Source organism: Xiphophorus maculatus, chromosome 8 (assembly GCF_002775205.1).
Source record: "Xiphophorus maculatus strain JP 163 A chromosome 8, X_maculatus-5.0-male, whole genome shotgun sequence".
In the NCBI taxonomy this organism is placed as follows: Eukaryota; Metazoa; Chordata; class Actinopteri; order Cyprinodontiformes; family Poeciliidae; genus Xiphophorus; species Xiphophorus maculatus.
In genome coordinates, this window is record NC_036450.1 from 721,980 (window position 1) to 748,704 (window position 26,725).

Genomic DNA, 26,725 nt, shown 5'->3' on the forward strand with positions numbered 1-26,725 from the left:
AGATAGATTCTAAAAAATCATTTTCTATCCATATACATTGACAATAAGGACAATATTGTTGTTGCCATTCAGGATGAATATTATATATTATTATTAGTGGCCATTAGGGTCACTTTCTGAGTGCAGAGCAGAAGCATTAAAGTTGTTTTTTTTAAAATAGTGACCCCTGCTGACCTTTCTGAACCAGGACCAAACCAGAAATCATTTCCACACTCAGTTTCCCAAAAGACGCATCATTTGCTCATTATGTGACTCTTGAAAACAGCAAAAATCAAACTTTTGATTTTTATTTAGCGCAGCTTCTCTTGCCACGCGCTCGCACATGCACGTAGAAAGTCACGTGACCTCATTAAAGAAAAGGACGTTGACGTGGCTAAAAGTAGTCCCGCCCCTTTCCGTGGAAATCACTTTCTAATTGGGTAAAATATGTTCTGTGCCTCTTGTGACGTCATGACGCAGGGGACGGAAGCGGCTCCGCTCTGAAGTTTAGGAAAAACCTCGGTCTCTGTTTTTGGTGGTTTCGTGTTTTGGTTCGTGTTTGCGGTTCGGAACCCGGGAGCAGACCCAGCAGGAGTTCGGGGATCAGTTCCAGGTGAGTTCGCCGTTGGTTCTGGTTCTGGTTCTGGTTCGGGTCGTGTGCCGGTGACCTCTGCTGCTTCATGCTGATCTGACCCGAGGCAGCAGAACCAGACTCCGCAGATGAAACTCTAACTTTCTCACAGTTCTGGTTCCGGTACCGATAAGACAGATGGGAAGTTTTTGCATCATCAGAACCGGACAGGTCCAAAAGGTCGGTTCGGCTGCATAAAATCCACCTGCTAGCTCTTTAATTGGTTTCCTGCTCGGGCCTCTGATGGTTCTGAGGCGGGTTCGCCTCGGAGAGGACCCGACTGACCCGCATCAGTCTGTCACGGTTCGGTCCAATTTACTCTGTGATGGACCACAAACCCCACCAGAACCAGAGCAGACTGGGTATTAACCAGAACCTCTGCAGGAGAACCAGAACCAGAACCAGAACCAGAGGCTGGATGTGAACTCAGAGAGGATGATGATGATGATGATGATGATGATGATGATGATGGGTCAGTTATCAGGAGGATGAAGAACAAACACAGTGACCCAGTTTCACTGGTAGAACCCTGGAGTTCTAGTCAGTACTATAGTACAGTACTATAGTTACTATAGTATATTATACTTACTGTGCTGTACTACAGTAGTTTTGTGGAGTATTATAGGAATAGTATTACAGTATTAGTACTACAGTACTCCAGTATTGTAGTATTCTGGTACTTTGCTGTATTTTCTCTTCAGCTCTTCAGGAATCCAGAACTTTGACCCAGTCTGTGACGGATCAGAACCTCCTGGTTCTGCTGCGGTACATGTGAACCGGGCCGAGCCGCTCTGATGTTGGACCGGGTCTCTGGCTGTTTGTTGTTCTGGGCCGTCGGCGCCGGGAAGTCCAGACTCCACCTGGTTCCTCTGAAACAATGGGAGGTTCTGGAGCCCTGCTGGTTCTGATCCGACTGCTGGAAACCGGGACTGATGATCAAAGCACACTCTGTTGATCTGATCTGCAGCAGCAGTTTACTGGTTCTGGTTCTGGTTCTGGGTCTGGGTCTGGTTCCGGGAGACCTGAGAGACCAGCAGGTTGATCCAGCAGCAGATCTGGAATCAGTTCAGTGATTCAAGAACTAGCAGCAGGTTAAACCGGGTGGTGTAGAACTAGATGATGTAGAACTAGATGGTGTAGAACTAGATAATGTAGAACCACATGGTGTAGAACCGGGTGGTGTAGAACTAGAGGGTGTAGAACTAGATGATGTAGAACTACATGGCGTAGAACTAGATAATGTAGAACTACATGGTGTAGAACTAGATGATGTAGAACTAGATGGTGTAGAACTAGATAATGTAGAACCACATGGTGTAGAACCGGGTGGTGTAGAACTAGAGGGTGTAGAACTAGATGATGTAGAACTACATGGCGTAGAACTAGATAATGTAGAACTACATGGTGTAGAACTAGATGATGTAGAACTAGATGGTGTAGAACTAGATAATGTAGAACCGGATGGTGTAGAACTAGATTGTGTAGAACTAGATGGTGTAGAACTATATGATGTAGAATTAGATGGTGTAGAACTAGATAATGTAGAACCGGATGGTGTAGAACCGGGTGTTGTAGAACTAGATGGTGTAGAACTATATGATGTAGAACTAGATGGTGTAGAACCGGGTGGTGTAGAACTAGATAATGTAGAACCACATGGTGTAGAACCGGGTGTTGTAGAACTAGATGGTGTAAAACTAGATGATGTAGAACTAGATGGTGTAGAACTAGATGGTGTAGAACTATATGATGTAGAACTAGATGGTGTAGAACCGGGTGGTGTAGAACTAGATAATGTAGAACCACATGGTATAGAACCGGGTGTTGTAGAACTAGATGGTGTAAAACTAGATGATGTAGAACTAGATGGTGTAGAACTACATGATGTAGAACTAGATGGTGTAGAACCGGGTGGTGTAGAACTAGATAATGTAGAACCACATGGTATAGAACCGGGTGTTGTAGAACTAGATGGTGTAAAACTAGATGATGTAGAACTAGATGGTGTAGAACTACATGATGTAGAACTAGATGGTGTAGAACTAGATGGTGTAGAACCAGGCAGTGTCTCTATCCTCCTGGTTCTAGTCAGAACTCCAGCAGCAGCGTTCTGGACCGTTGGGTTGTCAATCAGACCTGTGAAGACGCTGCTGCAGGAATCAAAGCCTGGATGAGGTTCTCTGATCCGAGACTTTAGTCTCTGGTTCTGGAAATGTTCTGCAGCAGGGAGAAGAACCAGCGTGGAACCCAAGGGTCAGGTCAGAGGTCAGCCTGATCTCTAGTCTCCAGCTGGAAGAACTGAAGCTGACTCTAGATCTATAACTAGATCTCTAGCTCTAGATTGTTCCTCTTTAGTAACTTCAGTTTCTGTTCAGAAAGTTTTGTCTCGTTTAGTTCAGTGATTAGATGAGGTCAAAGGTCACCTGGTGGCATCGTAATGTAGAGCTGCGTTGTCATGGCAACTGATCACTGTGATAACCTGAGTCCAAGTACTGAACCTTGGGCCTAGCAACAACTCTGTCTGGTTGCCTAGCAACAACCCGTTTCTCCACTCTTGCATATTCCTGAACATGAAGCAACATGAGGGTGAGTGTGAGGTCAGAGCCGGTCGGCCATGTTGGTCAGAGGCTCCTGGTTTATCATTAGGCCTTTATGGCTGCAGATAGCGCCGCTATAAGAAAGTTCAACACGTTCAGTACATGAACTTTGACCCCAGAGCAGTGAGGACGTGACGGTTCTGAGTGATGGACCCACCAGAACCAGAGCCAGCCTCCACCTCTCATGGTTGTCATGGTAACAGACCGTGCTGGATGATAAACTGACCCTGAAGTTATCGCGATAATATTGTTGTTTAGGAAACATTTTAAACTGATATAATACTAATGGCTTGCAGATCAATAAACTTTAAATTGTGACTAACATTTAACTCTGGGACTGGAAGACATTTTAAATGTCCAAAATTAATAAGCAAAACAACAAAAAATGAATTATGAAACAAAATGATCCTTCAGAATAACAGCTAGTTGAGACCAAAACAGCAGACTGAAGACGTTTTAATTTGTTATGTGATTAATTGGTTTATTGATTATTGTGCCCATCCACAGGAACACTGTGACCCGGTCCGACCCGGTTTGATCCCTTACTGTAATTCTTCATTCTGTTCATGTTTATGAACCAAATCTGAAATGTTTTTCTGGCTGCAGCTGTCACGCTGCTCTGCTCAATACTGGGTCAGAGTGGAGCATCACACAAACACAGGATCTTTGTTTTTATTTAAAAACTGGTTCTGGTTCTGGTGTGTTCATTATGATTAACAGCGATCCACTGTGGCCCATAAAACCATAAACGGGTCGGGGTTCCGCCCACTGCAGCTGATTGGCTGCCAGAGGATCATGCTGGCCTCTGATTGGCTGAAGCTGTTTATATGTGCTGACTTAAATCTCGCCCCTCTCTCTCTCCTCCAGTGTCTTCAGTGCCTCGGTCGCCCGCCTCTCTCCGCTCCAGGTAAGGCTCAGGAACTTCATCACCGATAATGCTTTGTGGTGCTGTTGGATTGGATTCGGACTAAAACTGGATCGGTTCTGGTTCTGTCCCAGGAAGCTCGGTTTTGTGATTCATTTGGGATCCAGTTCTCCAGCAGTCATTCTGGAAATTAGCTTGTATTTTCCAGTTCCAGTTGGTTCTGGACGGTTCTGGATGGTTCTGTTTTTTCCCCATATTACTGCCTGGAATGTCGTTAGTTTTAGATTCAGATGGACCAACAGAACCGGATTTTTCCTGGGTTCTGGTCCGTGTCTCTGTTCCTGCCGGTTCTGTTCAGAAGCTCACTGGTTCTGACCCGTCTGGTCAGCTGGTTGTTGTCAAATCCAGAAGGATTCTCCAGAACCGGGCTTAGTCAGAATGTTGGGCTTTTTCTGCTGAAGGCCGAGAGGTCTGTCTATAGAGAAGATCTTTGAAGCAGATTGTGAATAAAGCAGTTCTGCTTCTGGTTCTGGTCCAGGCAGCAGAACCTGCTGCTCTGTGGAGGTAAAACTCAGACAGGAAGCAGGCAGTGAGCGTTGCCGCCGGCAACCACTGACCTTCCTGCTAACGCTAACATCGTTAGCACTAATCGATGGGCTCTGATTGGTCGGTTCTGTCTGCTGTGGCCTCGGGGCCCGACGACCAATCAGATTACAGAAAGACGTCTGGCCCTGACGTCAGGCCGTTGCCATAGTTACGCCTGCGGGCTGCGATGTCGTCAGCGGCCGGTGTGAGCCGGTCTGGACGAGCGAGCGTTTGTGCAGCAGGAGAGAGAGAGAGCTGCACAGGTGAGTTCACCTGCAGTCAGGTGCTGCTGGTCCTGTCGCCTTGACGACCGGCCGGCACACCAAACCGGGCCGGTCCGGTCAGGTCCATGAGAACCGGCCGCAGTACCGCGCTCTGGTCGTGGGGGGCGCTGCAGTGAACTGATGATGTCTGTTTCCTAGCAACCATGGCTCACATGGATCACATGAACCACAGCGCCATGGCAACAGACCACGTCCATCCCAGCATCAGCACCACCACCGTACACGACCACAGCGGGGGCGACGGCGGCCACGCCGGCCACAGCATGGTGAGTCAGGTCACCGCTGGGGTCACCGCTGGGGTCACCGCTGGGGTCACATGTATTCTTCTGGTTGCCTAGGCGATGACCTTCTACTTCGGCTACCAGAACGTGGAGCTGCTGTTCGCCCAGCTGGTCATCAACTCACCTGGAGGCAGGTATCCTTTCCACCCAACACCACTTCCTGTCTGTCCTGCCACTAACCCCGCCCCCTCCTGTCGTCCAATCAGAGATGTTCGGGGCCTGCGTCGGAGTGTTCCTATTGGCCGTTCTCTACGAGGGCCTGAAGATCGGCAGGGAGATCCTGCTGCGCCGCAGCCAGGTGAACGTCCGCTACAACTCCATGCCTCTACCTGGAGCCGACGGCACCATGCTGATGGAGACGCACAAGACGGTGGGGTGAGAGAGACACACAGAGAGAGAGACAGAGAGAGAGATAGACACACAGAGAGAGAGACAGAGAGAGAGAGACAAAGAGAGAGAGACACACACAGAGAGAGAGACAGAGAGAGAGAGAGACACAGAGAGAGACAGAGAGAGAGAGACACACAGAGAGAGAGAGACAGAGAGAGAGAGAGAGAGACAGATAGAGAGAGACAGAGAGAGAGAGAGAGACAGAGAGAGAGAGAGACAGAGAGAGAGAGAGAGAGAGACAGAGAGAGAGAGAGAGACAGAGAGAGAGAGAGAGAGACAGAGAGAGAGACAGAGAGAGAGAGAGAGAGAGACAGAGAGAGACAGAGAGAGAGAGACAGAGAGAGAGTTTGAGTTTAAAATTGTCTTCATTTCACACTCCTGGTGTCAGACCACAAAAACAAACATTAATGCAAAATCAGAAAGAAAAACTGAAGTTGCCTCATCCAACGAACAGAAAACATCATTGATTCTCCACTTGCTCACAAAGACGTCAATATTCTTGATCAACTTAAAAAAGTCAAACTCCAGACGAATTTACCAGCCTCTGAAACAAAACAACCATCTGTTTATCACCGTTCCTTTTGTTTCTCCTCCATGACCATGTTGCCAGTTTTACAGTCCCAGAAATCAGATTTAAAATAATGTGAATAACTTCTTTCTTGCACAATAACATGGAGCATAAATAAAATACAGTTAGAAAACTCTTCACCAAGCAAATGACCTATAGGGTAAAAAAAGAGGATTCAATCTTGAACATTCAATAAATAAATGAGACAATGTTTCATCCTGAGAACAATAACAACAGGATGAAGGTGTGCCAGATACCTGTCTGTAGCCATGGCCCCACATAACCCTACCCACAATCCTCCACTGGAGGTCGCCCACAAGTTTCTCACTGGGGGGTTTGTACTGGGACCACCAACAGCCTCTCAGGTAGAGCTGGAGTCAATACCCTCCCTTCTGCCAGAGAGCGTCAATTCAGCACCTTCACACAGACATTATACAAAATGTTCTTCCCCTTCAAAACAACCTAAAGGTGAATCTTGGAGCGACAGCAACAATTCTGGCTCATCCTGCCACTGATCCACTGCAGGAGAGACAATCAGGAAGGAAACATCCTCATACTCATCATCCCATTGGTCAGACTGAGGACTGTTAACAGCAAACGCGCTGATGGAGTCTGGCAGAGAGGCACAACTTTCCTCTTTCAGCCTTAACTCAAGTCTGTGGGATGGTATGTGTAGCGTCTCCGTTAGACTGGCCACAGACGGCTTCATCAGACCATCCAGCTTCACACAGCCTGCTTCCCTCATCCTGGATCTTGATGAGATGAGAGGAGCTGTGACAAGAAGAAACCGTTTTCAACCAGAGGCTCTTCAAAAACCCACATTCCAGGTGTTGAATCAGTCTCTCTCTCAGAGGGGAGCATTTAGCACAGATTGGTAGAAAGGGGCAAGACCAGTCAGATCCAAAGAACCTTGTCTCAGCAACAACAGATGTTTATCGCATCCCATTCGTCCTGCTTTCCTTAGCGCCGTACGCAACCATGGCAGTCCAACACCATATAACAGTTTCTGCAGTGTTTGAAGCCTGAAAGCTGTGATCCGAAGCACCATGTCCAGAAGTCCTTGTCCTCCCTCCCAGGAATGTTAAACCCTGATCAACCCAATGAATATTACCTGGTAAAACTGGGAGGTCATCATCTTTTAAACTGGCACAACATTTCCCCAGTTTACTTTAACTGAAGAAGCTTTTTCATAAAGCTCCAAACAATGTTGAAGACCCATAACTGGTTTTTAATAAAAATATTTATATCATTAACATAAGCAAAGACTATTAAACCTGGATTATTAAGTGGAAAACAAGGCCAGTAAGGGTGGAGCGTAGTTTGTGCAAAAGGTTCAACTGCAATAGAGAACAACTGTCCAGATGTGGGACAGCTTGTCCAACGTCTCTGAACCTGGACAGGACAAGTTCATCAATCATCAACACTGTCAAAGGCTTTTTCCTGATCTAAAGAAATAATACCAACATCAATTTCATATCATTTCAAAATGTCAGTCAATTCTCTTAAAAGAAAAAGATTATCCTTGATAGATCTTTCAGGTACACAATATGATTGATCTCTATGAAATTCAAGAATGTTGTCGTTGGAAAACACTTTAGAAAACAACTTGTGATAAACACAAAGGCCTCCAGCTCAAGTCTCCTGTTTCTGGAAGTAGGGAAAGAACAGCTTGTCTACAGGATGATGGTGAGATTCCCGTTAATGTCCTGAAGCCCCTCCCACCAGTCCTCTCCCAACAGCCTCCAAAAATGTTTGTAAAGATCTGCAGGTAAACCATCTGAACCTGGACTCTGACCAGAAACCAGCGGTCAGTCGGTTCTTCCACTGAAACTCCAGCATCCAGAATTTGCCGACCTTCAGCGGTTAAACGCTGAGGAAGACCAAAGAGCTCCTGTTGCAGGTCTTAAAGAGGTGACTAGAAAAGGCCATGCTCCTCCCTGATGCCGGGATCAGCAGCCAGCGCTCCGTCTGGACGTCGGAGGCAAATCATCTGCTTTGGCCGGCTGACACTCCTCTCCCAATGAAGAAAGAAAGACGGTCCAGATCCTTAACTGACCCACTAAAGCCCCTTTAGCCCTTTCATGTAAAAAACAACTTCACTGATCTTTCTTTAGTTTAAGCTGATCATTATTAACGTCTGTTAATAAATTATCTTCTAACTCTTTAATCTCATTTCTCTCTAAATTCTGAACCACATTTTTAATTTTAGCTGTAGAATAACTTGTATATTATTGACAAAAACTCTTATCTGAGCCTTTCCAACCTCCCACCGATCACTTCAAGACTGATTATTTGGTTTCCAGTTGCCAAAAGCTACTAAAGCTTTGGCAAAAGAAAATGTCTTTAAGTAGTTTCATATTAAAATGCAAATACAATCTGCATCTAGTATTGCTTGAAAAAGGAAAATCCAGGTAAACTAGTGATGATCAGAAATGAAACGGTTGGATAATGTATTTCTAGAATGATTGGAGATATAAAGTGTGTCCAGCCGGGTTTCCTGTTGGATCCTCAGCATCCACCAAGCCCAGCTCCGCTTCGCCGAGTCAGTTCAGAAGGTGATGGAGGACGAGGTTCTGCTCCGGTTCTGTTAGAAAGCTAGTAGTGCAGCACAACACCTGCTCTCAATGGACAGCTGCCTCCTGAGCAGCCATGGTGGCCATTAGCCCCTCCCCCTTCACGTGGCTGAGATCAACGATCGCCATGGCAACGCCTGCTGTTCCAGCCAGCAGGCCGTGTGGCCACCAGAGGGCAGCACTGACACGGTTTAGATGCAATAACGCAGAAATAAAATGTACAGGATAATGTCATTCAGTTAGACCTTTAAAGACCCAACCAATGTGTTAGGAGGCGGAGCTTCTTCCAGAGTAATATGAGGTCAGCATGAAGCTCCACCCCCTGCTGCAGCAGCTTCCTGTTCTGTCCTGCTCCTAGCTAACCGCTCTCCTCCCCCCAGGCAGCGGATGCTAAGCCACGCCCACTTCCTGCAGACGGTGCTGCACATCGTCCAGGTGGTGGTGAGCTACGTCCTGATGCTCGTCTTCATGACCTACAACGCCTACCTGTGCATCGCCGTGGCGGCCGGCGCCGGCATGGGCTACTTCCTGTTCAGCTGGCAGAAGGCGGTGGTGGTGGACATCACGGAGCACTGCCACTAGCTAGCTTCACCGTTACCGCAGTAACACCATGGTGACATCCCATCATACTGTAGGTTAGAGATTAAGTCTTCTTAGCCAATCAGAGCGCAAATTACCTGAGGATCACCTGATGTTTGTTTTAGTGCCATGGCAACCGTAGCTAGCAGGTGATTAGCAGAGCCACCAACCAATCACCAGACAGATAGATTAGCTCCACCCAGTCACATTTATTCTCTTTTTACTTCCTGTTTACATTTTTCAGATAAATATCAAGTAAATTTTTACAGTGAATCTTATTTTAAAGATAATCTTTTGATGATTTTTCTGGCGACGCCATCGGCCTTAAAGCCGCCGCCCACTGCCTTACCTGACGGCCTCCATGCTGCCTGTCGCCATGGAGACGGACAGGCCTCAGTGTTGTAGTTTTAGCCAAGTAAGGATCAATTATTGAGCTGCTGTTTTTATTACTGAGGTGGGCGGAGCTAAATGTGGACCAATGAGATTGCAGGGATGTTAGTGAGGCCTCAGTCCTGCTCAGGGAGCCTCTGATTGGCTGCTTTACCTGAAGGAGGGGGGCAGGGGGGCAAAGATGGAGGGAAAGCACATTAAAACACTAAATGTGAGGTCAAAGGTCATGTTCACCTCTGTGTTTGATGTTATTGATTAGTTTTCATCGATCAAAGTTTACTGATCAGAAGTTGACCTGTTTGGCCTCAACAGCGCCCCCTACGCCAGTTGATGAAGTGCAGAGGTTAAAGGTCGTCTGTGTGATGTTCAATGTTGTGAAGGAAACTTTTACTGTTTGAATTTAAACGTCTGCGAAGCTGGAACCAATAAACTCAATAAAGAAACAGAGTCCGTCTGTTCAGAACCGCATCGGGTCGGAACCGGCAGAATGGGTCAGAACGGATCAGAACAGGTCGGAACTTTTATAGAGTCGGGATTTCTACCAGAGCCGCCATCTTGTTTTCCTGCTTGTTTAAGGCTCAACAGCCTGATAAGGAAGGCTGTTTTTGTTCTGGTTCTGTTCTGGTTCTGTTCTGGTTGTGACGGAGATAATAATGCAAAGAGGGATTCTTCATAGAATCAAGAAAATTATGGCCGACCCTGACCGTCCTCTTCATCAGAGCGTCTTCAGTCAGAGGCTTCTTCAGGGTCACTGCAGCACAGACTGCTACAGGAGATCCAACAGCTGAAGAATCTAAATGAATGAGTTACAACATTCAATTTCCCTTTGGGATTAATAAAGTATTCTTTATTTATTTAAACTTAAATTCAGGTCGACTCCCAGGAGAGACGGTTGGAAGAAGATCAAGTTCTGGAAGATATTTACTCTTTTATTCGTTTTAGTGAGAAAAAGATGATCAGAAAACGGGTTTTTGTAAGTCGCATTTCACGCAGGCAGATTTTGGTTCAAACCGCAAGTCCTCAGCGAGACCCGACCCGCTCAGCAGAGGAGAACAGGACCGGATCCAGAACCGGTTGGACGGTTTGAATGGTTCTGAATCGGTATCGGCTCTGAGGGAAATGATCTGGGTCAGCAGGAGGTCGGAGCGGTTCCTCTGAACCGTTCTAGTTCTTTTCTCTGTTGCTTAAAAATCAGGTTGGGTTTAAAAGAGAAAGTTCAGACAGAACCAACAGAACCACGATGATCTGGTCCAACATTCAGTCTGTTGGGTTTTATGTCAGCTAAATGAGGTTCTGGTTCTTCTGACTCGGACGGGATGAATATTAATGCTGAAAGCCAGGAAGCATTTTCCTTCCAGTTCTGCTCTGCTGTGTTCTGGTACTTCATGGAAGGTCCAGTTAACCAGATTGGAGGTTCTGGCTGGACCATCGGAACCAGCTGTGGACCTTCATGTCAGCCTGAGGAGAATCTGGGTATAAACATGATAATTATCAGATATTAATTATAAGCATCCAGATCTACTGAAGGCAGTATGTGATGTAGCATCGATGTGCGCATGCGCATTACCACAAGGTAGGACGGATTGATGGGTAGCACAGATAGTCAGAATACCTCGCTCGGTTCCTCGGGTTAAATCCCTCTGCCGGACAGCAGGGGGCAGCACCGAGCCCTCGGTCCTCCAGCTGCCGGAAGTGCAACGGTACCGAGTGTTTCCGGTGGTAGGAGTGTTTTGCAGCGGGTCAGCTCGGTTCGGTCCATCAGGTCGTTCAGGTTCTCCTTCGGTTCGAGTCCAGCCTCCCCCCCGGCTCTCGGTCCCGGTCCATGCCCGCCTCTGCGCTCTGATCCGCGGTTCTCTCTCGGTCCTTGTTCCTCATGGCCTCCAGAAGGCCGGACAGCTTCGACGGGTACGGGTTCCGGAGCGACCAGTACGGAGCCGGATACCCGGCCCGGAGCTCCGGGCCCGCCAGCGGGGTCTCCGGGGAGCTGCAGCAGCACCAGTGGGTCACCAGCCCGCCGGACATCCCGGGCAGCCGGAACCTCCACCCCGGGGAGCGGACGCCGCTGTACGAGGAGGCCGAGCCGGGGTCCCGCTGGGAGGCTCCGCATGGCGCGGGCGTTCCTCCAGGTAGGTCGGTGTTCTGGCTGGAGGGTCCGTGAACGCATCATGGCATGAACGTAGTGAGCTACGGTAAACCAGAGGTCAGGTTGCCATGGTAACCGCGCTTCAGCTGGACCGAAGGTTCCGATAGGCTCTGCTTATAAACGGTGAGAGCTGTGATGTCATCGCGATGATGTCATTTCGGGTCTCCTCTGTGTGTTTCAGAACAGCTGAACCGGTTCGCTGGGTTCGGGATCGGACTGGTCAGGTCAGAGTTCATCTTCTTCCATTGGTCGCTGTTTTTAGTCCAGAGTGAGAGTCCTGTCCATAGACCAGCTGCGGTGGCCCACAGGTTCTGGTTCTGATGGTTCCGTAGGTCCATCAGAACATTCAGTCTTTATTTAACCGGACCCCTTAGATCTGGTTCTGGAGCAGAACCAGAACCAGATCTGAGGAGCCGACAGCTGGACCCACTGACCCGGTGTCTCTGTGTCTGTCGGCAGTCTGTTCACGGAGAACGTCTTGGCCCATCCCTGCATCGTGTTCCGGCGCCAGTGCCAGGTATGACTTCAGGTCACATGGTGTCTGTGCTTAGCTCTGATTGGCTGTCTGTCTCAGGTCAACTACCACGGCCGCTGCTACCACCTGAGCCCGTTCAGCGCTGTCGGCGTCATGTACGCCATCACCAAGGCCCAGGTGAGCTGATCTGCTTCCTGATTGGTGGCTCAGGGACCATGTGACCAATCAGAGGCCTGCTCTGTCTGCAGGGGCCGAAGGCTCTGTGGAAGGGCATGGGCAGCACCTTCATCGTCCACGGCATCGCCCTGGGCGCCGAGGGCGTCATCAGCGAGTTCACGCCGTTACCACGGTAACCACCCAGCCCAAGCGCTGCTCAGGTTCTTCTGAGGTTCTGGTTCTGATTCTGCTGCTCTGTTCCTGCAGGGAGCTTCCTCACAGCTGGAGCTGGAAGCAGCTGGCCGGACATCTGCTGCTGAAAGGGTCGGTACTGCCGGGTCGGGCCGGGTCGGGAGGTTCTGCCGGGCCAGACTGGAGTACCAAACTGGTTCCAGTCATTAACTCTGAACACTGAACTCCAGCAGCCAATGAAATCGCTCGCAGCACCTGATTGGTCGTCTCTGTCAGAGGGAAACTGATCTCCACTGAAACTCGAGACAAAGTCCTGTAGCAGTCTGTGCTACAGCCAATTAGACGGAGCCTCTGACTGAAGACGCAGAAGCTCGTCTTTCACTGTCAGCGTTCCGTTTCGATCTGGTACCGGTTCTGACCCGGCCCGCTCCCCGGGTCCAGCCTGCTTCAGAACTCTTTGGTAGAGAAAGTTTTCACCTGTTTCACTGAGCTAGCCTGTCTGTGTCCTGCAGGCTAACCGCTGTGGTGGCGCTACCGTTCTACTGCGCTAGCCTCATCGAGACCGTCCAGGTGAGTCCTTACCTGACCCCAACCGTCACCCAGGAGACCAACGCTTCACTTCCTGTAGCAGCGGGTGGCTAAGATGTAACGGGTTGTTCAGGTCCTCTGACCTCTGACCCCATCCTCACCTCTGTCCCCAGAGTGAGATCGTCCGGGATGAGTCGTCGTCCGGCCTGCTGGACTGCGTCCGTGAGGGTCTGACGCGGCTGCTGGGTGTCGGCGCCCCTCACAGCCGCCGCCTGCTTCCTCTCAGCTACCTGCTGCTTCCTGTGGCCGCCCACGCCATCCTGCGCTACGCGGTGGCGGCCTCCGTCCAGCGGGCGGTGCTGTGGCTGCACCAGCGCGGCGGGAAGCGGCGCCCGGTCCCGTCCGACCCGCTGGACGCCTACTTCCCGGAGCTGGCGGCGGCGTGGGCGGGATCTCTGGCGGCGGACGTGCTGCTGTTCCCTCTGGAGACGGCGTTGCACCGCCTCGGCCTGCAGGGGACGCGCACCATCATCGACGCCACGGACGGGGCAGAGGTGGCGGGGAGCGGCGGCAGCCCGCTGGTGCTGCCGGTCAACACGCAGTATGACGGCCTGGCGGACTGCCTGCACGCCATCCGGAGGAAGGAAGGCGCCGCCGGCTTCTACCGCGGCTTCGGCGCACTGCTGGCGCAGTACTCTCTGCACGGCGCGCTGCTGGCCGCCGCCAGGACGCTGCTCAGGATCGTGCTGCTGGACGCCAAGGCCTGCTGAGGCGTCGCCATGGAGACGCCATGACCACAGGACTTTGGCTGGCTGGTAATTGGCTGATAATCTGAACGCTGGAGGTTGATCGTGTTACTGATTACATTATTTCCACATCCTCTCCTCTGATCACCATGGAAACCATTTGTTGACTTCGATTCTGTCTTCCTATTGGCTGCTGGAAAACAAACCGGATGTAAACAAGCGATCCGCCCAGCAGATTCTGTGTATAAAAGTGTAAAAAATTAAACGTCGTCTGTGAAAATGTAATTCAAATTAAATTATTTGTGATTCGTTGATAAATATACAGAATTTTCCTCCTGAACAATTTAAAATAAATAAATTGTCGTCAGGTGTTAATCTGTGAAACAAACTTCTTCTTCTTCTTCCATACATTTACAGTAAAGCATTCTGGGTAATTACCCAGTCAGATTGCTTATTAAACTGGGTATGACTTAATGGGGGAGGAGCCGTCAGGAGACTGATCAACCAATCAGGAGACCCCAGATAGTCTATTCTACCCAGAGACAAGCGACCAATCAGCAGCTGGATGAACCTCCAGGTGTTTCCTTCATTTTGTTGTCAGGAGCCCAGAGAGCCGCCGCGGGGTGGCGGTTCAGGGTCAGACATGGCAGGGATGGCTTTATGCTACCTGAGGGTCAGAGGTCAGGCCTGGGTCATCAGGGAACTAAAGGTATCTTTCATACAGGATTCGTACTGGTCATGGAAAACCTGGAAAGTCATGGAATTTGCAAATAAGGGCCAAAAAAAAATGCAGTTTTTTCTGTGGTTCTCGTCTCGGACAATGAGGACCCGGGATTTTATTTCAAGACCAGAACCGAACTGCAGCACTAAACGTACCGATTCCAATCCGAGCCATGACGTCATTAATAATTACGTGTTTCCGCTGCCAGCCGTCGCCCCCCTTTAACTCGCACGCGGCGCTCTGAGACAGTTTGTGTCGGAGCGGAGAAGATGTCCGACTAATCGCCGCCAATAATCGATAAGCATCATTGATTTCTCACGATGGCGGACAACGAACAGGAACGAGAAAGGAGAGCGCGACAGAGAGGTGATAGCAGGCTAGCAGGCTAGCAGGGTTTTAAAAACAGAACCAGAATTATTCAGCCTTGCTGGCAGCGGCTCTACGGTCCACCAGAACCTGGATCTGGGTCTGGGTCTGATCTGGTGCCTGAGGTGTTACAGGAAGGACGAACTTCTTCACTAGTCACAACGGATGACCACGGATAACCGGACAGTACTGACCCTGCGCTTCGGGTAAAAACCGATGGGTTGGTGTGGGCTTACTGGGCTTACTGGGCTTACTGGGCTGAACTAGAAGCAGGGAGCTGTCAAAATGTGGTTGTTAATTTTAAAGCATCAGAACATTTTTACAGAAAATCAGATTGACTCTTCTCCAGATCTTTGAAAGCAGCTCCAGGTGGTGAGACATCCAAACAGGCTGAGTTCTCCTCCATCCACCGCGGCTGTTAACGACGCTTTAGGCCGGATTTCCTGACTGGAAACTCACAGCATTCAGAAGCTACGTGGAGGCGCGTCCGTGCTGTCCGGGCCGTGTTGGGCCGTCCGTGCTGTCCGGGCCGTGTTGGGCCGTCCGGGCCGTGTTGGGCCGTGCCGGGCCGTGTTGGGCCGTGTTGGGCCGTCCGGGCCGTGTTGGGCCGTGTTGGGCCGTCCGGGCCGTCCGGGCCGTGTTGGGCCGTCCGGGCCGTGTTGGGCCGTCAGGGCGTCAGGCGCGGCACATTTCGAACCGTTTGTATCTCCACATAGACGTTGAATGTAAAGCAGACGCGCAGCATTAGCCTCCAGCTAGCAGCGGCGGGAGGAAATGTCCTACTGCTACAGGAAAGGTCATGTTTGGCTGTCAGAGGGGAAACAATGACCCGGACTGTCTGAGCTTGGTGGAAATAAAGCTGATAAATACAAAGAAAGATTCAGTTGATAAAAATTGAAAGAGAATTGAGAGTTAAAAAGATATGAAGAATAAATAAACACAGTACATAGAATATGAATAGAGAACATTGTCCAGGTTTCTTCCTTAGGAATGTTCTGTTCAATAAACATATTCTGAATGTTCAAGTAGTTTAATAACTACTAAATGTATTTAATCTGTTTTACATTGATTACAGTAAATCGATCTGCGGTGCACCGATTGCAGTTTTCTGGTTGATCACTGATCTTTAAAACCCTGACCTGCTGACCTTTGCTTACTGTGACCAAAGTCTGCAATATAGTGATGCAACATTCAGGAACGATCCGATTCTTCTGAACGGCTCTTTAAAATGAGTCCTGGTACAGAACCGGTTCTCAGCTCTTAGTTTTTGTAATGCTCTGTGCATGCTACAGAATCTATTATTATTCTACTTTATTAACAATATATATTTATTTAACCATGGAATAAACCTAAAGTTGAAGACTAGTGGTCTGTTAGCTCTACATATGTACAGTCTTGTGTTTGTGTGGTGACCGGCAGGTGGACGGGGCAGGACTCCTCTGGGCCTGTTGTTAAAATGCTTGGAGTGTTTTTCTTTTAAAGTTTTGTATTTGTTATGTATTATTGAAATTACTCATGTGTTTGCTTTCTTTTGTTTTGATTTACTAATTTGTTTTCTTTTGCATTGCATGTTTTGTTTTTATTTTTTGGAATAATTGAAATTGTCCTCCCCTCACATGTTCCCTTTTCTTCCCAGAACCGAGTATTGGACCTGAAGCCATGTTTTTAAGAAAATTGTTGATAAAATATTGCGTACTGTTCAGTCTGTCTTCCGGTGCACCTTGTACATAACTTTTAAAAAGATCTCCCCCTGCTGGTCACTTTTGCATTACGGCTAATATGTTTTTGTTATGACATCATCATATGATTCCTAAGTTAATTGACACTTTTCAATTCATGTCTCTCTGGGCTTCATTTTCACATTTGTGTCATTTATATTTCCTCCCTCTGCTTCACTTCTACATGTTCGCTGTAGTTCAGCTTGGTGAGGTTCGGTCTATGAATACTTGGGTCACGGAACCCTGCTCATATGATCTGCTGCCGCCCCCTGGTGGCTGGGAGAGACCTGAACTGCTGCTTCTCTAGAGAGAAAATAACAAAGTTAAAATAAGAGCAAATGTTGGAGCTCTTCATTCTTTAGTTCTTTATCCATTAGAATTTTGTTAGTTAATTCTTAAATTTATATTTTTTGTATTATTTACAGAGTTTATTTTCAGTTTAATAATTGTTGATTCTATTTATCTTTTGTTTAATTATTTTTCTGATTTATTTTCTCTAAGTAAGACAGGAAGTAATGTGGGTCAGTCCACTTTCTAGAAGTGCAGCAGCCTGGTAAAGGACCAGCAGGCCTGTGGGTTTTCCCAGAGCAAGAGAGGCAGCATGAGGACAAAGGAAAGTTTGAACTCTGTAATTGTTTGCTGAAATAGGAAAATAAATCATCCAGAACAATCAACAAGTTTGGACATTGAACCTTCTTTTGCCTGCGTACAAAAACTGGACCCCAGAGCCTCAGTAGTGGCTGGTGGAACTTTTATTGGATGTTTGGTTTGGCAAACAATCACCACTACAAGCAAATTTAAAAAAACTGGAAAGTAGTAGGAGAAAGTGGTCGGTTTGTCCTCCAGCAGGCCAGAGGCGGGGAATAACTATTGCATTTACTCACTTACATTCACTTGAGCAACTTTTATTTTGGTACTTCTACCAACATATGTTTTACTTTTACTTGAGAAATATTACTCTGAAATACCGCTGCTTTTAAAAATTAAAGCTCAAAACAAAATGAAACTGTAGAAATGAGACCAGTGGAGGATAACAGTGTCGCTGCTCTTACTGGAGGAAAACTGGATCAAAGAAAAAGTTTCAATGGGTCCCAGTCAGAGTGAGACCTCCTGTCTCTACACCAGCTTTGAGGCTAACAGCTGTTTAGCTAGTTATTCATAGCAGTAACGCTGCCTCTCATTGTTTATAGTCATAATTAACTGATTTTATTCATCACTGTGACGCAATTTTTATCATCACAGGGACGGAAACGTGTCCCACCGAAGGTTTTCCCCCTCAGGGCGGAACCAATGTTATGTCCTGCTGTGTTTCCAGTCGGACAGAATTCCTCGGCGCTCCTCCATGTGTGAGCTGGGTTCGCGCTCCGCTCTCGGTTCTTCTCGGTTCTGTTTGTTTGTTTATTGTTTATTAGTGGAACTGAGAACATGCCGCGCACCGGAAGCGCCCTGTTCTCCGGGTTCCGGGTTCTAGGTCTCTACTCCAACCACGTGCCGCACGCGCTCCGGTACCACCAGAAACACCGGGAATTCTACGTGGTGACGTCAGTGGGCAAAAGCTTCCACACGTTTAACGTAAGAAAAAAGTGATGGATGCTGATTATTGGAGTTTAGTCTGATGGTGATCCGTAACTATTAGCAACCAATCAGAGGAGAGGGGTGACGTCACCGTGGGAGGATAGATGGGGGTTGAACGGTTGGATGATGGCTGGATGAATGGATGGACGGCTGGCTGAGTTGTGGATGATTGGGAACTGGTTGGATGTTCGTCAGATGGCTAGCGATGATATCACAGCTCACCCATCTACCTGATTGGTTGAGTTATGGTTGGATGCTGGTTGGATGTTGGTGGTTGGTTGGATGCTGGTCAGATGGATAGTGATGATGTCACAGCTCACCTGTCCTGGTTTCCTGCAGGTGAGCCGCCTGGGGATCGTTTCTGTCAGTGAGTATTGGAACTTTACGCTGATGATGCGGCAGATCGATTCCCTCTGATTGGCCGTGGTGTAACACTGTGGTCGCCTAGGTAACAGCCTGCCCGATGACATCACGTGCCTGGTGGCAGATCGGATGCTGGTGTTCGCCGCCAGCGGAACGACTGTCTGTGCCTTCGCCAGGAATAAAGAGGCAGGAGAACTTCCTGTTCGCCGCCGCCCGCTGCGTTCGCTTTCTGGCTCTTCATAAAGTTCTTTTTGAATCTCCGCCCAGGTGGTGATGCGTTACCATGGACACAAACAGGAAGTGCGGCTGCTGCTGCCGCTGGGCGACCATCTGGTCTCCGCCGACAGCGGTGGTGATGTCATAGTGTGGGACGTTCAGGGAGGAGGTGAGCAGAGGGGGCGGGGCTTCAGGCCCCACCTGAGCTAGTTTCCATCATGGCTTCCATCTTGGTCTGCTTTGTAACCCTCAGACATCTACCTGCGGCTGAACTTTGACCCCGGGACCTTCGACGTGTCGGCCATGATGCACCCGAGCACGTACCTGAACAAGGTGCTGCTGGGCAGCCGCCAGGGGGCGCTGCAGCTGTGGAACATCAGGACCAGGTGGGGGCACTGTTCTGCTGCTGCCACATACTGTGTTGCCATGGCGATGCTCACCGGCCTCCTTTTCCTCCTCAGTAAGCTGCTGTTCACGTTTCCCGGCTGGTCGGCGGCGGTCACCGTCCTGCAGCAGGTCAGAGGTCGGCTGCTTGATCCTGATTGGTCGGTGGTCTGTGGGGGCGGGGCTTGGTTTTGGTTCTACTGAATGTAATCTGTTACTGTTTCACAGTGGCTAACACGAAGCTTAGTGCTGGTCTCGTTTCTAGCTAATAAAGTTTTCTAGAGAGGTAACACTGGCAACCATCTTGCTTCCTCCCCAGAGTCCAGCAGTGGACGTGGTGGGTGTCGGCACGGCAACCGGACGCATCATCATCCACAACATTCGCCTGGATGAGACGCTGATGAGCTTCACGCAGGACTGGGGACCAATCAGCACGCTGGCTTTCAGGACAGGTAGGCTCACCTGAGCAGGTCCAGTAGCTGGTCCGTTAGTATCTGTTAGCGGGTCTGTTTGCTAACAGACACGGACCTGCTAACGCTAGCATCTGTTAGCTGGTCGGTTAGCAAGTCCGTTAGCCTCCATTAGGAGAAACATTTAGTGTCTGTTAGCGGGTCGGTTAGCGTCTGTTAGCATCCGTTAGAGGGTCTTTTAGCATTAGTGGGTCTGCTAGCACGTCCATTAGCACCTGCTAGCGGGTCTGTTAGCATTATCGGTTCCAGGTGTTCTGCTCTCCCCCAGACGGGCCTCCCATCATGGCGTCCGGCAGTCCACAGGGACACATTGCATTGTGGGACTTGGCGCGTCAGCAGCTGGTCGCCCAGCAGAGACACGCCCACCGAACCGCTGTTGCCGCGGCAACTTTCCTTCATGGAGAGCCGCTGCTGGTCACCAATGGAGCTGACAACGCTATAAAGGTAAAGCGACCTGAAACGACCAGTCGCTCTGTTTTGGATACTGTGACCTTTAACCTTTGTCTTCATCAGGTCTGGATATTTGACCAGGAGGGGGGCGGGGCCAGACTGCTCAGGTGCCGGCAGGGCCACAGCGCCCCGCCCACCACCATCCGTCACCATGGCAACAATGGGAAGAACATCTTGAGCGCAGGTAAGAGAACCAGCGGGTTCCCAGTCGGGTTCCTAGTCTCACCAGAGCCTCTGCTGCCCCCTGCAGGTCAGGACGGCTCCCTGCAGTCCTTCTCCACCGTCCATGAGCGTTTCAACAAGAACATGGGTCACGGTCAGTCCAGCGCCAGGAGCCGCTCCTGGTTCTCCTGGTTGCCATGGTTACAGTCCGCTGGTTCTACAGCAAAATACTTTTCTGTTCAGGATCCATCAGCAAGAAGAAAGAGAAGAAGAAGAAAAAAGGGTTGGCCTACGAAGAGCTGCGACTTCCTGCTATCACAGCGCTAGCCACAGGTGGGTTTTACCTAGAAACGAATGGTGGCTAATAGTGGCTAATAGCTTCTAATGGTAGCTAGTGGAAACTAGGGCTGAAACGATTCCTCGAGTGATTCGAGTTCACCCATCCATCTATTTTCTAACACCTTGTCTCTAGTGGGGTCAGGAGGAGCTGCTGCCTCTCCAGCTACGTTCTGGGCGAGAGGCGGGGTCACCTGGACAGGTCGCCAGTCTGTCGCAGGGCAACACAGAGACAGACAGGACAAACAACCACACACACACACCTAGGGAGAATTTAGAGAGACCAATTTACCTAACAGTCATGTTTTGGACTGTTGGAGGAAGCCGGAGAACCGGAGAGAACCCACCATGCACAGGGAGAACATGCAGAAAGACCCAGGGCCGGGAATCGAACCCAGGACCATCTTGCTGCAAGGCAACAGCTCTACCAACTGCGTCACTGTACCTCGATTATTAAAATTCCTCCGGGAAAATTGATCTGCCTCAAAGCCTCTTTATATTATATTTTATTATTTAGTGCACCGTGTTCCGGCCGGGACTTTAATTGAGCCCTCACTTCCTCCTGAGTTGTTGATGAAAGCTAAGTGTTCGCAGCATAACGTCCAATTTTCAAGTTCGGCCCGTGAGGATTTCACTGATTCATGATAATGTCCGGGTTTTTGCCGATTTTCGGGAAACCAATAAGCATCCTTAAAATGACTGGCGCCATGCCTGGAGTACGGCAGCTTTTCTCCTCCGGAGCTGCTGGTTCAGAGCGAACGGCAGGAAGAGCTGCAGGATTATTTATGCAGGTCAGCGGATAGACTGAACGCTGCAGGCTGCTGTGCTTTAGATGCGTAGCTTTCATCAAAATACCGGAAAATAAATTTCATATCATCCCGGTCGCCACTAATGGGTGGCGAAGCGCATGGTGTTGTTTCATACCTGGTAGATGTTTCTGAGTGACGAATGCAGGAGTCAAATCCCGTCGTTAACATGAACACAAAGCTATAAATGTTTGGGCAAGGTCAGAGTTCATCTAGTAAACTGACTGAAGATGAATACAGAAACCAAAACCTGGAGTATAGACATTTTTTTATAATAGCCTGCCTCTTTATTATTACACTGAATATAGATTTCTGTATAATTTGTCTTCGGGTTAACTTAGAAAGTGAGCTATTATTGTTACAAGTTAATTTTCTAGATTAAAGAAAAGTAACTTAGGGAAGCTCAAATGTGAAAAATTGGACTGGTATTAATATCTGATAGTAACACTGCTGTTATGTTAGATTTAAAAAATGTTTTATCTTTTTTTATCCAATTACCCAATTAATTGTAAGAATAATCGCTAGATTACTCGATTGCTAAAATATTCGTTTACAACCGCCCTAGTGGCAGCTAGTGGTGGCTAATGGCGGTTAACGGTGGCTAATGGTGGCTAATGGCGGTTAACGGTGGCTAAGGGTGGCTAACGGTGGCTAATGGCGGTTAACGGTGGCTAAGGGTGGCTAATGGTTGGCTAATGGCGGTTAAAGGCGGTAAATGGTGGCTAATGGCGGTTAACGGTGGCTAATGGCGGTTAAGGGTGGCTAATGGTGGCTAATGGCGGTTAACGGTGGCTAAGGGTGGCTAACGGTGGCTAATGGCGGTTAACGGTGGCTAAGGGTGGCTAATGGTTGGCTAATGGCGGTTAAAGGCGGTAAATGGTGGCTAATGGCGGTTAAGGGTGGCTAATGGTGGCTAATGGCGGTTAATGGTGGCTAATAGCATACGCTAATGGCGGCTGGCTGTCGGGCTGCAGCAGCACAGAAATAGTCGCCAGATTTTTCACTGGTTGCTGTTTCGATAAAAAAACAAAATGTCGACAATGTGGATGAATGGAAACGTGGCTTCCATCCTCCTGATAACTCCGCCCCCTTCATCATCAACTCTGGCGGTCCTTTTGGCTCCGCCCTGTTTTTTTTTTTTATTTTAGAAGGAGGTTAGTTACCATAGTTACACTTATCCTCCCTCTCTCTCACCCGCCCCTCTCCCTCCAGCCGTTGCTCGCCAGTCGGACTGGGACGGCGTCGTGGCACTCCACCGCGGCCGCCTCGCCGCCTCCACCTGGAACTACCACAGGTGCACCATGGGAGCTCACCACCTGAAGCCTCCTGGTGTTAGGAAGAATGCTGTTGCCACGGTAACGGCGTGACATTGATACCCGCTACGTTGTGTTTATGCACCGCCCCTGTTGGTTTACAAAATGACTTCCTGTCTTCCCAGGCTGTTGACATCACTTCCTGTGGGAACTTCGCTGTGATTGGCTCGTCCTGTGGACGTGTGGACGTCTACAACCTGCAGTCCGGTCTCCACCGTGGTTGCTATGGTGACGGGGAGAAAGGTGAGCCTGATTCGTCTGATTGGTCGGCCAAATGTCCGTCCCTTTAACCCCGCCCCCTGTCCTGCAGCGCACAGCGGCGTGGTGCGAGGCGTCGCCACGGATACGCTGAACCAGCTGACTGTCAGCTGCGGCTCTGATTGGCTGCTGAAGTTCTGGCGCTTTAAGACGAGAAAACAGGAAGTGGTTCTGAAGCTGAGCGCCGCGCCGGCGAGCCTGAGGCTTCACAGAGACAGGTGAGACAGGAACTGAGCATGCTCAGTGCGCCCGTCTGCGCCCGCTCTCTGACCCGCCCCCCTGTGTCTCCAGTGGGATGGTCGCCATAGCGATGGACGACTTCACGCTGGCGGTGGTGGACATCGAAACCAGACGCGTCGTCAGGAAGTTTGCTGGTCACCATGGCAACATCACTGACATGGTGGGCGGCTGCTGATCACCGATTGGTTCTGGTTGGTTCTGACCCGGTCTGACTTGCTGTCTTCTCTTGTCCTCCATCTTGGTTTCCTCCTAAGACCTTCAGCCCAGATGGCCGCTGGCTGGTTACCACGGCGATGGACTGCACCATCAGGACCTGGGACCTCCCCTCTGGCAGGTGAGCTGTGACATCATCGACTAGAAGCAGGAAGCCCCGCCCTCTCGTTAATTGATGGTCTTTCTCTCTCCTCAGTCTGGTCGACTGCTTCCTGGTTGCCATGGCGCCGGTTGGCGTTTCCATGTCGCCAACCGGAGACTTCCTGGCGACAGCACATGTGGACAGTCTGGGCGTTTACCTCTGGTGTGGACCAATCACAGAGCAGCAGGTTGGGTCTGGTTGGGTTTTGTTTCAGCCAATTACAGTCCAGCTCTTTTTCTCCAGGACCAATAGGAGCCTGTGTGGGCCGGTGGGGCTCCGCCCCCTCCCAGCTGACTACCAACCAGAGGAGGAGACGCTGCCCAGCGCCGCTGCCGCCCTGATGGAACAGGAAGTGACCTCAGAGGAGCCTGATGATGCGTTCCGATCAGCTGAGCAGCTGGGGGCGGAGCTTGTGACGCTGTCGCTGATGCCTGAGTCTCGGTGGAAAAGTCTGCTGCACTTGGACGCCATTAAGGTGAGCTGGGTGGCGGCTGCTGCAGGTGAGATCAGCTGACCCCTCCCTCACCTGTTGCTGCTGCTTACAGAGGAGGAACAGACCGCTGGCGCCCCCTGCTGCTCCGCCCACCGTCCCCTTCTTTCTGCCTACACTTCCTGGTCTGACACCTCAGTTCACGTTGCCCTCGACAACCAAGGAGGACTCACAGGTAAGTCAATTGGAGGCCAGCCCCTCCCCAGCCTGTTTCTGTCACATGACCCAGGGTGTCTAAATATGGCCGTGTTTCCTGTCAGTCCAAGCTGCTGCCATGGGGTTCGCTGGCTCAGAGGTCAGAGTTCGCAGTGGCTTTGGAGTCGGCTCTGGAGTCCGGATCATGTGAGTCCATCTTTACCCTTTAAAATAAAAGCACCATTCTAACTATTTGGTCTATTTGTATTAAATTTGAGATGTTAGTAACTAAAACTAAAAATATTAAAAAATTTCAGTTAGACTCTGCTTTTATTTTGATAATCTGTGGTGAACTTCCTGTTCTTTAATGCTCCTAGTCGATGGGCCTCTGAGGCTCCTGAAGGATTGTGGGCCGGCAGGCGTTTCCGTGGAGCTCACCTGTCTGACGTCAGAAGGGGGCGGAGCCAACAACCTCCTGCTTGCCTTCATCCAGATGATTGACAGCATGCTGGCCAGTGGGCGGGACTTCGACCTGGCTCACGCTTACCTGGCTCTCTTCCTGAAGGTGAGCCAGTCGAAGCACAGCTTCGGACTTTTATTGTGAAAGAGCCCCAGATTCCTGTTTACCGGCAGCTTTGTTTTTGTTTTCAGCTCCATCTGCGCACATTGTCTCAGGATGCTGTTGCTATGGAGACGTTGCTCCGCCTCTCCTCCAGACTGGAGTCTGGGTGGGCGGAGCTTCAAGCATCGTTCAACCAATCACTGTGTTTGCTGTCGTACACAAAGAGCGCACTGCTGTAACACACACACACACACACAGTTTGTACCTGAATAAAGTGTTTCCTGGTTCTGTTGCTCTGTGATCGATTGATCTGGGCTGATGAAAGTCATGTGCAGAGGTCAGAGCGCCGCGCTGATATAAACGATATTGTGAAACGGAGACAGGAGATCCAGACCATCATCATCATCATCATCATCGGTTCCATCTGTTGATCTTCTGTAATCAGCAGCTTCCTGCCTGGCAGGAAGTGAAACAGAAACTGATTCCATTCTTGTCTGGTTTATGGTTTAGGGATCAATTTTATGATCAATTTATTGTTTATTTATTTCTTCTGGGTCAATGCACATCACCTCCTAGTGATTAAAGCTGGTTTTTATCTGTATAACAGGATTCCTCCATGAAAAGAGAATTAATGTCTAGAAAAACATCTGGTTGCAATTTTAAAATAATGAAAATCGCTTCAGCACAAAACGTTCAGCTTCCATGAACAGCAGGAGTTTATTGGCTCCTGGTATTTAGTTTATCACTGGAGTTTTACCAGATGAGATAGAAATAATAACTTCATCTGAGCCGTAAATATCTGAAAATATGTAAATGTTTCTAGAGATGTTGAGGCTCTGATTGGTTCATTTACAATAAATTGGCTGAAGAGTTTTTTGTCTGATTCCAACTCAATGTGGTTTCATATCCATAAATCTATATTTAACAAGGTGGCCTGGATTTCTTGGTTAAATGTGATTTTGAATTAACCAAAATTAATATTTCACTGTCTAAGTTTCATAAACAAGTTTTACATTTTTGGAAAATGATATTTACCCACAATTTTACCCCACATGGATCCGTTGTGTGGAATAACAGATCAATATTAATAAATAGAAAATCTATTTTTAAAACTGACTGGTATGAAAAGGTATTTTATTTGTAACTGACTTATTGGATAGTATGGATAGTACTTAATGGTGTTTTGTTAAATCATAGAGATTTTACCAACAAATTTAATCTGAGCTGTGCTTGTAATGAATATGTAAAAATATGTAAATCTGTTCCTGTAGCTCTGATCCATCTCATCCAAAACACCTTCAGATATTCAATGTTATTTCATCTTTACCCAAAATGAAAACTGGAGAATATAGTGTGACTGATAGAAACAATAATGTTCTGCTTGTGACGGCCTTCAAATCTAAATTATTTAATGATTACAATAATAATATCTTGATAACAACCAATCTGTCTATTATAAAGAATTTGTTCTCCCAGTATGTAAAATGGCCAATTTCACCAAAGGTTAAAGAAACTCACTTCAAAATCTCACAATTTTTACCCAGTGGCTGAATTTTTGCACTAAAGATTTAAATTTGATTCAACATGTTGTATCTTTAGTGAATGTCCAGAAGAATCATTAATCATCTCTTTTTTTCTGTCCTTTTTCTTTTAAACTACGGAGAGACATTAAAAACTGGTTGTCCCTTAAAACTGAAGCCATCCCAGAGATAACCATCACCCACATATTATACTATGTTGATGATTTGATAGTCAAATATCTGACATGGTAAATATTGTCTTCTTGCTTGTTAAATATCATAAATCCTGCTGTAAATGCAGAGGTTTTACACCTTGTTTGGAT

At 48.6% G+C, this 26,725-nt stretch overlaps 4 protein-coding genes and 1 long non-coding RNA gene across 6 annotated transcripts; 3 read left to right on the forward strand and 2 right to left on the reverse strand.

Annotated features, from left to right (window-relative positions):
• Positions 1-447: 447 nt before the first annotated feature.
• slc31a1 (solute carrier family 31 member 1) lies at positions 448-10,165 on the forward strand. Its single transcript, XM_005813445.3, has 6 exons — positions 448-592; positions 4,075-4,114; positions 5,080-5,207; positions 5,280-5,352; positions 5,429-5,597; positions 9,134-10,165. The coding sequence occupies exons 3-6, from the start codon at positions 5,085-5,087 to the stop codon at positions 9,333-9,335; spliced, it is 567 nt and encodes a 188-aa protein (XP_005813502.1). The 5' UTR covers positions 448-592; positions 4,075-4,114; positions 5,080-5,084; the 3' UTR covers positions 9,336-10,165.
• Positions 1,313-2,861, reverse strand: LOC111609550 (uncharacterized protein DDB_G0271670-like; the record flags this gene model as incomplete). Its single annotated transcript, XM_023338670.1, has 2 exons — positions 1,313-1,714; positions 1,865-2,861. Coding segments are annotated over 2 exons (1,020 nt in total), but the record flags the coding sequence as incomplete, so codon positions are not given.
• Positions 9,768-11,424, reverse strand: LOC111609529. Its single transcript, XR_002753168.1, has 2 exons — positions 11,335-11,424; positions 9,768-11,191 (listed from the first exon to the last, which is right to left on the reverse strand). It is a non-coding gene; the product is annotated as an uncharacterized LOC111609529 (long non-coding RNA).
• Positions 11,425-11,497: 73 nt separating this feature from the next.
• On the forward strand, positions 11,498-14,337 carry slc25a46 (solute carrier family 25 member 46). Its single transcript, XM_023338551.1, has 8 exons — positions 11,498-11,848; positions 12,047-12,089; positions 12,325-12,382; positions 12,440-12,517; positions 12,589-12,689; positions 12,764-12,820; positions 13,201-13,258; positions 13,390-14,337. The coding sequence occupies exons 1-8, from the start codon at positions 11,596-11,598 to the stop codon at positions 13,984-13,986; spliced, it is 1,245 nt and encodes a 414-aa protein (XP_023194319.1). The 5' UTR covers positions 11,498-11,595; the 3' UTR covers positions 13,987-14,337.
• An 84-nt stretch (positions 14,338-14,421) lies between these two features.
• On the forward strand, positions 14,422-25,755 carry wdr36 (WD repeat domain 36). 2 transcript variants are annotated; one of them, XM_023338550.1, is made up of 22 exons: positions 14,422-15,255; positions 18,682-18,709; positions 18,791-18,891; positions 18,973-19,090; positions 19,175-19,307; positions 19,383-19,437; positions 19,625-19,757; positions 20,044-20,219; positions 20,289-20,409; positions 20,476-20,541; positions 20,631-20,720; positions 22,742-22,884; positions 22,968-23,085; positions 23,153-23,318; positions 23,392-23,500; positions 23,595-23,674; positions 23,750-23,857; positions 23,939-24,170; positions 24,241-24,360; positions 24,446-24,527; positions 24,698-24,885; positions 24,972-25,121. In XM_023338550.1, exons 3-22 carry the CDS (start codon positions 18,835-18,837, stop codon positions 25,119-25,121), a joined length of 2,445 nt encoding a protein of 814 aa, XP_023194318.1. In that variant the 5' UTR covers positions 14,422-15,255; positions 18,682-18,709; positions 18,791-18,834. The 2 variants fall into 2 exon arrangements, with proteins under 2 accessions (XP_023194318.1, XP_014329774.2); XM_014474288.2 differs by lacking the exon at positions 14,422-15,255 and adding an exon at positions 18,193-18,339 and having other exon boundaries at positions 24,972-25,755.
• Positions 25,756-26,725: the final 970 nt, after the last annotated feature.